At 38.6% G+C, this 12,972-nt stretch overlaps 1 protein-coding gene across 2 annotated transcripts in view; it reads left to right on the top strand.

The window, feature by feature from the left end:
- LOC150100863 (N-acetylgalactosamine-6-sulfatase-like) overlaps positions 1-5,064 on the top strand; it is a 355,136-nt gene extending 350,072 nt beyond the window's left edge. For both annotated transcript variants that reach the window (XM_090401082.1, XM_090401081.1), the window contains one exon: positions 4,854-5,064. In XM_090401082.1, the coding sequence (XP_090257208.1) occupies positions 4,854-4,940 (87 nt within the window). In that variant the 3' untranslated portion in view covers positions 4,941-5,064. The remainder of the gene's footprint in view (positions 1-4,853) is intronic.
- The last annotated feature ends 7,908 nt before the right edge of the window (positions 5,065-12,972 follow it).

Below are 12,972 nucleotides of genomic sequence, written 5' to 3'. Positions count from 1 at the left end.
AATGAGAGTGAAAGTGTGAAGAATGATAGTGTAAGTTGGACGTATGTTGGACCGAAAGTACGGAAACAAAGAAGGATGAATGGGAGGGAAAGTGAGAAGAGGGGGTCGAGAGTTAGAAAGATTTAATGATAGAGAGAATGTGTCGCGAGGTTCGGAAGGTGAATTGGATTGGATGAAGCAAGAAATTAAATGGATGCGGAATGAAATTAAGACAATTCAGGTCAAAACTGTTAAAATAAATCATGATGGCATGAAAGAGTTAAGGAAAGATGAGTGAGTGGCGTTGTATGGCGACTCCGTTATTAAAGGTGTGCTAGAGGATAAAATGCAAAGGTATGTTTTCCAGGCAGTAAAATGAGTAGAGTGATTGAGGCATTGAATATGAGGCAGGAGCGAGCAAAAGAGTTAATTGTATTAATTGGTACAAAGGATTTGAGAGAGAACAAAGAGCATGTCAAAATGAATGTCAGGAGACTGCTTGGAAAGATAAAAGAGAATAGTGTAACAGGAAGGGTAGTCAGTGTGTTGCCTAGGTATGATTGTGGTGAAATGAGGTGGAGAGCAAGGATTATGAATGATATTCTGGCTGAAATGTGTGAGGAGATAGGAGTACGGCTTGTTAATGTGTGGAATGAGTTTGAGGGACGAAGAGAGCTGTATGGGAGCGATGGACTGCATTTGAGTGGTTATGGCGTGAGTCGCTTAGAGAGACTGCTGCTGGAAAGTAGAGAAGTGAATAGAGAGAATGAATCAGATCGATAGGGGAGTGATGTGGAAGAGCAGGAGAGTAAGACAGGAGAGATTGAAGAAGTGGAAATAAATGGGGAAGTGAGTGGTATGAGTATAGAAAATGAGAGAATGGGTGTGCAAGAGGAGCAGGGAAATGGGGAGACTCAGGGTGGACAGGGGTACACAGCGTAAGAAAGGTGGATGCTCCAAGAGGGGGTGAGAGCATTTGTAGGCAGGAAAGTTATGGTATGACCAGGGATCAAAAGGAAACAGATGGAATTGCAAAGGGTTCTAAAATGAAGAAGCAGAAAGGGAAATGGCCCCAGTCCAGCATGGAGAGATCACATCGAGTGAATGGTATCAGTGGAACTAGCTGTAGATCCAGAAATCAGTTGTTGCGTTTGTATACCAATGCTAGAAGTCTAAGAAACAAGGCGGATGAAATGGTTGCACTAATTGCGTCTGTTCACCCAAAGATTGTCGGAATAAGTGAGATATGGTTAGATGAGGATGACATCCTGACAGGAATAGAGATGGAAAGGTATGATGTGTTTCGTGAGGATAGAAGGGGTAAAAAGGGAGAGAAGTGCTATTGATGATAGAGAAAGAGTTATGTCCATACAAGGCAGATATGCAAGAGGGAAATAGGGCCAGTGGTTTTGAGGCAGTATGGTGTGAGATAGAGGTGAATAGAATCAAATACTTGGTGGGATGTTGTAATAGACCTGGTAATGTGGATGGTGGTGATAGTGAAATGTATAGTCAAATAAGCCAAGCAAATAAAAAAAGGGTGATCATTATGGGTAATTTTAATTATGGCAATATAGACTAGAATGAAGAGATAGCAACTGGAAGTAAAGAAAATGAGTTTCTTGAGTTTTTGAGGGATAACTACCTCAGACAGTATGTAACAGAGGGCACACGAGGATTAAGGGTCTTGGATTTGGTCATATCATCGGAGGATGTAATTATCAATGAGGTGTCAAATCATCCACCAATTGGTGAAAGTGACCATGAGGTGATTACCTGGGTGGTTGCCAGCAGTGCAAGGACCCCTGTGAAAAAAGGGTATATGTGGAACTACAACGGGGGGGGGGGGATTTGAAGAGCTCAGGAGACAGCTTGAGGGTGTAGCATGGAATGAGGTGTTAACTGGAAAAGAGATCAATGCAGCTTAGGGGATTTTCAAAAACTATTTAGTAGATTCAATGTCTAAATGTATACTATGGGTGAGAAGGTTAAATAAGGTAGGTGTGAGATGGATGAATAAAGAGATTAAGCATGCAATACAGAGATAAAGGGCATTGTGGAGGCAGCATAAGAGAAGTGGAAGTAACCAATTTCATGAGGTCTACAAAGACCAGGCAAGGAGGGTGACTTGGTTGGTGAGAGTAGCTAAAGACAAGTATGAACAGCAGTTAGCTAATGAAGCCAAAAAAGAATCCTAGGGAGTTCTTTCGATTGTAGCCAGCAAAAGAAAGAATGATTATGGAAGGATGACATTGGTTGGAGGAAATGGTATAAAGACAGCTGTTGCAGAATGTGTGTTGGAGATACTTAATGAGCAGTTAATAAAGATCTTTCAATCTTGTGAATGTGACTTCATGGAGAGATTAAGAGCAGTTGATGATGGGGAAGAGAGACTGACTGTAAGTGAGCAAGAGGTGTTTGGGGAGTTGAGTAAGCTAGATGTAAATAAGGCTGTGGGACTTGATAATATATCACCGCATATTCTGAAGGAATGTGCCAGAGAGTTGACACCTGCCTTGGCATATTTTTTTAATACGAGTCTTGCACTTGGTCAAGTTCCTAAAGAGTGGAAGGAGGGCAAGATTGTGCCACTTCATAAAGGAGGTGATCGAACTCAAGCATCAAACTATAGGCCTATCTGTGTGTCAGGTTTTGTGGTTAAGTTGTTGGAGAAGCTTGTGAGAACTAGGATCCAGAGTTGGGTTGACAACAATGGTATAATCTTTGATGGACAGCATGGATTTGCGAAAGGGAGGTCATGTTTTAGTAATCTCCTTACTTATTGCAATAAAATGACTGCTTCCTTGGACAGAGGAGAAGGATACACAGTAATATACTTCTATTTGGCAAAAGCTTTTGATAGAGTGCCTCATGATACATTGACAGTCAAACTAGAGCAGATGGGGTTGGATATTAGATTAGTGCATTGGATTGGAGACTGGCTATCTGATAGGTATCAAGAAGTTGTGTATGAGGGTGCAATATCCAGGAAAAGGAAAGTCACTAGTGGAGTGCCTCAGGGGTCTCTTTTAGGGCCATTACTATTTAACTTGTATATTAATGATATTGGCGAAGATTTGGATGGAGATATTCAGTTGTTTGCAGATGATGCAAAGTTGGGACGAACCATAAAGAGTAGTGAAGATGTTGTGGCCTTGCAAGAAGACTTGAATAAATTGAGTGATTGGGCAAGCAAATGGGGGTGTGAGCTTAATGTTGCAAAATGTAAGGTTTTAAAATTTGGAAAACAAAGATGGGATGCAGAATTTATGCTTGGTGAGAATATATTGTTGGAAGTAGAGGAAATAAGAGATCTGGGGGTGATAGTGGATAAGGATCTAAAATTTAGGGGACACATCACCAAAATTGCTAAGACAACACAAAGACTTCTGGGAATGATGCGGGCGGAGGACACTGATGTGTAGAAGTAGGGAGTTTCTTGTTCCATTGTATAAGGCTTTGATTAGGCCACACATGGACTATTGTGCCCAGATTTGGTCACCTGGTTTTCAGAAAGATGAAGAGATGTTGGAAAGGGTCCAAAGGCGACTGACTAAGGTAGTTTCTGACCTCTGGAATGTCGAGTATGAGGAAAGATTGAAAAGATGTAATTTGCAGTCTAGTGGAGAGAAGGAAGAGGTGAGATATGATAGAGTAAGGGGTTGTTATAGTATCAATGGTGGAGAAGTTCTATAGAGAATAGTGGGAGATGAGGGGAGAACCAGAGGTCATCCTTGGAAACTGTATAAAGAGGGTGTGATTAGGGAGTGAGAGGCAGGTTTTTTTCGTGCAGAGTTGTGAGTGATTGGAATGCCTTGCCTGAGAGTGTGGTGTCTGTAAGGAGTTTGAATGTGTTTAAGACACGGTATGATGAGATGTGTGTGAGATAAAAGGACCTCCTAGATGAGTCTTTGACTCCATGAGGTCTTGTTTAATAATAATAGAAATCCTACTCGATCATGTCTTAAAGGTCACAAAATATAGCAAAGCTTCTTCTTCCTTTCATGTATTAGGCCTAGTGGCCTGTTACGGAGCTATAATAGCAAAGCATAAAATAAAATCAGATACTGAATGTTATTTAGATTCCAGAATGGTAAAGGAACTAGAGAAGTAATACTAGCCTAATAATAGACTGAAGAATTGAAGTAAAGAATTGAAATAAAGCTACATACAACACCTGTATAGATTGAAAAGGCATTTTATAATGTACAATGGAACAAGCTTATGCAGATATTGAAGGAAATTGGAATAGACTGGAGAGACAGGCTAATTAAATAATAAATAAAGATATGAATACAGGAAAGGTGTAAGACAAGGTTGTGCTTTGTCACCCTTACTTTTCAACCTAGATATAGAGAAGGCAATAAAATTAATAACAGAAGTAATGAATGGGGTGACTAGAGCAGATACATTAACCACTTGGCCAACCAGGCCAGCAGTGACTCAATATGGAACTTTATTTCCAAATCCCTTCAGGCCTTTAATAAACAGGGTGATGACCTCATATCAAGTAATGAAAATTGACAATCATTTACCCCTACAGTATGCCTAAATATATGGAGTTAACTTATCCCTCTCCAAAAAACAAACATCAGTTTGTTTTTTAGAGGGGGGATAAACAAAAAAGAAATGAAAATTTCAATTTACTGTATTGTTATCCAAAACTCTGGAAAAAAAGCATTCTAAAGCTAAAAGAAGAAATAAATAAAAGCCATAAGTTTATTCAAACATCCCAGGTATTTGCACTTTGTGTTATCCTCAAAACCAGTTTTCATTTCTTTTAAGAGGTGTATTCTATATATTTTCAATAGATATTAATAATGTAGATGCACTGAACAGTGGTCATTTCACTTTTTTTTTCCCTTCCTTGGTAGAATTGGGCACCGCCTGGCTGCAAAGAGCTGAATCGTTGCCTCTCAGGACCTCCATCTAAGCCTTACCTCTGTGTATGGGACCACTGAACCAATATTCTGGAGAGATGTAAACACTGTTGATTCTTTACACTACTAGGTCACTATGAATTTATGTAAATCACAAATATTAATATTTAACTCAATGAAGTAATAAAGTTCTAAATTTTCTTAATTCAGTTAACTAATTAATATACTTAATAAATTGTATATTATTAGCATATAAATAAACATTCCTAATAAAATATTTTTTTTAAAAAAGTATTTTACTAATTTTGGTACTTATACATATGCAGTTTAAAATTATTATTATCATCATCATCATCTGACCTCCATCGAGTCAGAGACTCATTCTAGGAGGTACACTATCGCACACAAGACTCATCAAACCGGGCTTTAAACTGATTCAATGTCTACATTCACAACACACTCAGGCAATGCATTCGTTCCATGTAAAGAACCTTCTCATCACTCCTCTGCTCACACCCTCCTTATACAGTTTCTAGGTATGGCCTGTTGTTCTCCCCCCCCCCCCCCGCCTCCCTTTCTATGAAAAATCTCTCCATATCAACCTGATAACAACCCCTGATTAGCTTATATGTCCCAATTATGTCCCTCCCACTCCTCCTCCTCCTCCTATTCAGGAGGCTTTGCAATTTACATTCTGTCAATCTGTCCTTTGAAATGTGTACAGATTCCAAAGACCACTGACCACCTTTGTCAATCTTCTCTGGACCTGTTACTAACAAATCTCATCACCATGAAAACCTGGTGACCAAATCTATGCACAATAATCCATATGAGGCCTGATCAAGGCCTCGTATGCATTATTGTGCACCACTATATATGCATCTACTGTGTCCAAGGTATTTGTCACCTTGTTATAGTACATAAGTTAGTAAAACATGATCTTCCTTTAACAAACCCCCCTATGCCGATAACCACAGAGAATACTGCTGTTATCAACCCATTTCTGTATCCTACTTCTTACCAATCTCTCTCTCTCTCGAGTACTTTCCACAACTGTAGATTGGCCTATAATTTGAAGCTACAACCATATCACCACCTTTATGCAGTGGAACAATTTTACCCTCCTTCCACTTCCCTTGGAACCTGTGCTGTTGCAAGACTCTTATTAATGGTACATTCCCTTAAGATGCATGGTAATACGTTATCAAATCCTATCATTATTGACATTAAGTTTATTTCCTCAAATGCCTCCTGCTCACTCACAATTAAGCCATCTTCTCCTATGTACTCTACACTTAAGTTCCTCATGATTCCACCCTTATAAATTGATCACTTAATACCTCAACAATGTCTTCTGCAGCAGTTACTATTATACTTCTGTCATCATCTTACCATAATATTCTTCCTTCTACTTGCCACATATGCTCACTTAACCTAAGTTGTTTATACATTTCTTCATCATCACCTTCTTCATTCCCTGGTCTATAGCAACATCCCACTAAATATGTTTTCCTGTCAACCTCCACCCTCATAACCATTGCCACTATTTCCCTCTTTCATGTCTACCTAATGTGGCCATAATTCCCCTATCATCATCAGCATCCCCCTCCCCTCTCCCTTCTTGTCCTTTCTATCCTCGTGAAAAATACTGTATCCTTCTATTCCTGTTAGTAGTGGTTGTGATTTACCCACCACACTTGCCCAATTACCTTATCACTGCTTACACCATAATCTGTTGTCTCAACTTCCCCATCCACATTCCAATCTATTCCATTTCTATGCTGATCATCTTCATACTTGTCTATTTGTGTGTTTTTGGTGTGTTATAACTTATTATTTGATAAAACATGTTGCAATAATTATGGCACCTGTACGAAGGAAAATGGCAGCCAGTAATGATGGTTCGCCATCTTTATCAAAGAACGGTAGTATAAAAGAAATGAGTCAGTGTACTAGCTGTGAAATGTACGCTTTGCGAAGTGCGGTCGGAGTGTGGATAGATGACAATAAAGGATTGAATATGTGTAGAAAATGTAGGGAGAATGAGGAATTGAAGTGTATTTCGGATCGTGAGTGTGATAATTTTGTCAAACTTCAGAATGAAGAAAATAGCGATATGACAAGAAACGGCAAGGTTGTACATGAGAATTATGAGAGTGTGAATGATAGTATTAATCGTTTCTCAGAGAATAAAAAAAGATGAGATAGATGCATTGAGTGAGATCGCGTTGTTGAATGGTGCGATAGAAAGGGCAAAACAGCAGCTAGAGTGCATGAACAAAAGTCGACTGAATGAACCAACCAGTAATAAAAGGTATGACAGGAAAAATAGGCGTATGAATGTGAACATGAACAAAATGAAGGATAGAGTGCTGTATGGAGACTCGTTAGTACGAGGTGTGTTAGTAGAGGATTTGACAAAATCGTACCAACCTGGTGCGACCATAAAGGACGTAACTGAGTCTATTAGAGAGCAAAAGGAAAGGGTGAAAGAAATGATTGTTGTGTCAGGTACGAATGATTTGAAAGGAGATAAAATGGAAATGATAGAAGACCTGAATGAATTGTTTGAGGTAGCAAAAGAAAAGAGTGAGAGAGTTAGAATGATTAGTCTTTTGCCACGGTATGACAGTGAAATGTTTAAAAGGAGGACCATGATTGCGAATGACTTTATGCGTGGGTTATGTATGACGAGTGGTGTGGAATTTGTGAACGTGTGGAGTGAGTTTGATGGGCGAAAGGATCTATATAAGATGGATGGCCTGCATTTGAATGGTTATGGTGTAAGAAGACTTGAGAGAGTGTTGCTGAATGTAGTGAATGTGCAAATTCAGGGAAACTAGATTTGTTAAGGGGGGGGGGAGTAGATATACAGTCCTTAGGGAGGCAGTTGAATGTAAGAATGAATATAATATGCTAGAGCAAATAAGGACAACAAACCAGAGTGGGATAGTTAATATAAGGCATCAAGGTAGGGTTGGGGCTAATGGGGGTCTTAAATTCATGTACACTAATACTAGGAGTATTAGGAACAAGAAGGAAGAGTTTTTGGCCATGGTTGGCACTTCCAGACCACAGGTTATTGGTATTAGTGAAACATGGCTGACTGTAGATGATATAGCTAGTGGGATTGAATGTGATGGGTATAGTGTGTTCAGGAATGACAGAGAGAATAAAATGGGGGGGGGGGAGTATTGTTGATGATAGCTGATGAGCTACAGCCAAGGAGAATAGAAGTTGAATTGCAGGATAGAGAAAAGAGCACATTTGAGGCAATTTGGTGTGAGATTGTGGCTAGCTGAACTAAATATACAATTGGGTGCTGCTATAGACCAGGTGATGGAAAAGATGGTGGTGACAGTACGCACAAGCAAATAGAAGAAATGAGTGGAAAGAGGGTGATTATTATGGGAGATTTCAACTATGGCCGCATTGATTGGAGTGAGGAGAGGACACACGGGAGGAAGGAATTGGATTTTATGCGGTTATTAAGGGATAACTATCTGCGATAGCATGTAATGGAAAATACTAGGGGTCAGAGAGTGCTTGACCTAGTAATTACATCTGAGGATTTGGCTGTAACAAATATGACCACATTGCCACCAATCGGTGAGAGTGATCATAGGGTCTTGACTTGGGAGGTGGCTAAAGGTGTAGAATTTTCAATTAAGACAGGGTGCATGTGGAATTATCGGGCGGGAAAGTATGACAAGCTTAGGAGTTTGATTAGCTCAGTGCCATGGCATGTACAACTGCAAGGACTAGAAGTTGATAGTGCATGGGAGGTAGTTAGGAAGTGCTTGCATGAAGCAATGGCTGACTGTATACCTAGAGTCCGAATAATAAATCAAGTAGGGGTTAAATGGATGAATAACACCATTAAGCTTGAGCTGCAAAAAAAGAAACAACTATTGGGGGAATTTAAGGAGAAAGGTGACCAGCAGGCACATGAACGGTATAAAGTGCAGGCCAGAAGGGTGACGAGTGTGGTAAGAAAAGCAAAAAAGGATTACGAAAGAACATTGGCCATGCAGGCTAAAGAGAATCCTAAACAGTTTTTTAGATATGTAGAAAGTAAAAGGAAAAATGTACATGGCAGAATGATTTTAAAGAATGCCGATGGTAGGGAGGTAACTGAATCAGTTGGGATAGCTGAGTTACTGAGTGAGCACTTTGCAAGAATATATCATCCAGGAGGTGACATTGCAGAAACGAATAAACCAGTAGATTATACGGGAATTCTGGTGAATGAAGTGGAGGTGAGTAGTCTATTGCATAACCTCAATGTCAATAAATCCGTCGGATTGGATGGTATACCAGCTTGTGTAGTATGAGAAGCAGCTAAAGAATTGTCAGTACCCTTGACCATTTTGTTTAATTTGAGTCTCGGGTCCGGGTTAGTCCCGAGCGGGTGGAAGGAGGGGAAAATAGTTCCACTGCATAAAAGTGGTTCCAAGACTGCTGTTGTAAATTACCGACCGATTAGCATATCAGGAATCATTGTCAAGGTCTTAGAGAAATTAGTCAAGAAAAGAATACAGGATTGGATAGATGAAAATGGGATATTGTATTAGGGACAACATGGTTTTGTGAAGGGTAGATCATGCCTCAGTAACTTGCTCACGTTTTATAACACAGTGACGGCTGAACTGGATAGGGGTAATGGGTTTACAGTGATACTACTGGACCTTGCCAAGGCCTTTGATAGGATACCACATGGAACCCTAATCAGTAAACTGGAGCAGATGGGGATAGATATAGGGTTGGTGAGATGGATAGGAGGGTGGTTGAGGGAGAGATACCAGAGAGTGGTTTATTCAGGAGTGGAGTCAAAAAGACATCTTGTGACCAGTGGTGTGCTGCAGGGCTCTGTTCTTGGACCACTGCTTTTCAATTTGTTCATCAATGATATTGGAAAGGATTTGAGAGGATGTGTTCACTTGTTTGCCGATGATGCAAAGTTGGGTAGAGCAATTGTGAGTGCACAGGATGTCAAAATTTTACAGGATGATTTTGGATAGTTTGGAGGACTGGGCTAGGAAAAATGGATGTCAGTTTAATGTGGCAAAGTGTAAGGTTATGCACTTTGGGGTGAAAAGAACAGCAGCAGTATATCGCATTGGTGGAACCGTACTCCAGGAGATTGATGAGGCCAGGGATTTGGGAGTGTTGGTGAATAGGGAATTGAAGTTTAGGGGGCACATTGCAAAATTGACTAAATCAGCTCACCAAATCACTTGGCTTATGAAAAATACTTTAACATGCAGAGACAAACAAGTTGTTGTTCCTCTGTATCGAGCCTTGATAAGACCCCATCTGGACTTCTGTGCCCAGTTATGGGCACCAGGGTTTCTTCGTGATGGGGAGGAAGTGGAGAGGGTCCAGAGACGAGTGACCAAGATGATGGCAGGACTGTGGAATGAACCTTATGAGAATAGGTTGAGGATTTGTGGGTTGCAGAAATTGGACGATAGGCAAAGGAGGGGGTGATATGATTGAGACATTCAAATTACTGAAGGGTTTTTATAAGATTGATCCAGAAGATATTTTTGAAAATATGACTGGTGGTGGGAGGACTAGGGGCCATGCATGGAAGCTGGGCAAGAGCATGGTTGACAAGGGTGTTAGAGCTAGGTTTTTCACTTGGAGAGTGGTGAATGAGTGGAATAAGCTTCCAGAGTCTGTTGTGGGTGCTACGACTGTGAATGAGTTCAAGTCAAGATATGATAGATACTGTGTGAATGTTGAATAGTTGTTCCAGACATGATGTTAGGGCCTCCCTCGATGAGTCTGTCGACTCCTTGGAGTTTCCCAGAACAATAATAATAATAATACATCATTCACTACTATTTCCAGCATCCACTGTCTCTATGCCATGTGTTGCTGTCCATCCAGGCTTCTCCCTTAAGGATTATAATCCTGAATCAATAAATAATAAAATCAAATAATACTTTTTTTTTATTCCCTTAGATGGCTAAGGGATTTTTTCTTTATATTTTTTTTATTAATTTAAGGGGAAAAAATTACATTAGAGGAAAATAAAATATATTCTTGTAGAAGGCTTCCAGTATTGAGACCACATGTCTTTAGATAAATAATGAGTTTAATAAAATAAACAAATATAACCCTACAAGTTTTGTAAGTTGTCAGGGATACTAGCAAAATTTATACACGAATATAAAATTTTGTGTATAAAAGTTATACACAAAAATATACTAGAAACATTTATTTATTAGATGTTATCAGAACTTCACAATTGGTACATACAAAATAAGCAACCTGAATAAAAAAAAAAGTAAATTAATTGCTGCATATGTGTTGGAACAATGCTAATTATCTAATTCGCAAATAGAATTTAAAAAATCTTCATCATCAAAACATCCATTAGTCCCAAGAATTTATGGTGCACCAAAAATACACAAAAAAGACATTCCATTACAGCCAATTATAGAGGGGAGATTCTCTGGCAAACTTGGCAGAGTATCTGTCGAACCTGGTAGCTTCACACATAAGAAAGATAGAATCATGTATGAAGAATAGCTTACATTTTATTGAAAAGGTAAAAGATATAAATATAGATTTTACATTTTATTGAAAAAGTAAAAGATATAAATATAGAGCAAACATGTTAGCAAGTTCAGATGTAGTCAGTGTTTTCATCAATGTACCTAGGGATGATACAGTGGATCTGTTTGTAAAGTTTTTCCCACAGGATACAGACTATTCAAACACTATATATGGAAAACACCTTTTTTTGTATTTCAAGACAAATATTGGGAACAAAAAAAGACATATCATGGCTTCTCTCTATCTCCACCCCTGGCCAACCTCTTTATAGAAAATCTCTTAACAAATGCTATCAAAAATTATCACAAGAAACCAAAAACTTGGTTATGTCACATAGATATTTTTATTGTTTGGTCAGGAACAGTGAATGACTTCATTCATTTTAAAGATTATCTGGATAGTTTGCATCCATACAGAAAATCCACTCTTGATCTGGATGATCACAAAAACTTACCATTCCTTGATATCCTTGTCGAAATAAATGAAGAAAAATAATTGACCTTTTCAGTATACAGAAAACCTACCACAACTAGGATGTTTTTACATGCCACTTCACATCGTGACCGATTACAAATGAGAGGCATGATTGATACCTTACGAGATATAGCATACAATATGTCCAGTTCATTAATTAACAGGAATGAAGAACTACACTATCTGAGGCATAAATTCACTCTCAATGGTTGTGAACAAAAGACTAGTAAAATTCTTAATACACTTCTGACAACTCCTTTACTTAAACAAGATTTTAAGATTGTAATCATATATTACAGACATTATAATCAAGAATATTACAGACAAGGTGGCAACACTGCTCAGTGAGTACAACATTAAAGTGGCTCTTTTACCATTGCATAAAATCTCCTGGATCTTACATCCACCAAAACCTTCACATCATCCCATTAAAAAACTAGGCATTGATCTTGTGGCATTTGCTATAATGTAGGCCAGACAGGAAGGTCAGAAGAGATCCACATGTCTGAACATGTAAAAGACAATGAAAAAAAGAAGACGGCATAAATCAGGTTTGACATACCATGCAACTAACATCAACTCAGGCTATCAATTAGTTTGGCAACAAAAAAAATGCCTTATTAATTTTTATGGCTATTTTACCTATTTAGAAGAGTAACATGGAAAATTTTCCAGAAAGAATATCTATAAAAATGCCTTATATTGATCATAATTGTTCAAGAAAGCCTCTGAAATGCTAAGGATCTCCACACAATGTAACAAAAATCAAAAGCTCAATCCTATACCAAGTTTGGTCTACTTTCATAAAAAATCCAATTGCCGTGGACTAGGATACAACATGTGTTCATTTAATTTCGAAAAAAATGTCTGCAAGATAGGAGTGTTGATAACCATGTTTTGTCAACAAGGAGTTATGCAAAATTAGAATTACGTTCATTTACAAACAATAAAACTTCGTGCCTTAATTGAAATAATCTTGTTAGTACTTTGACCCTGGAAAGCCAGCGAATTTCAGAATGAAGCAAAATTGTATATATCACTGCCCATTTCATCACAGAGTACTGAAAATAAT

Source organism: Typopeltis vanoorti, chromosome 12, assembly GCF_054136105.1.
Source record: "Typopeltis vanoorti isolate ZY-2024b chromosome 12, IOZ_Tvanoo_1.0, whole genome shotgun sequence".
NCBI lineage: Eukaryota > Metazoa > Arthropoda > Arachnida > Uropygi > Thelyphonidae > Typopeltis > Typopeltis vanoorti.
Note: the sequence above shows the minus strand (reverse complement) of the source record. Positions and strands in the feature narration are given on the sequence as shown.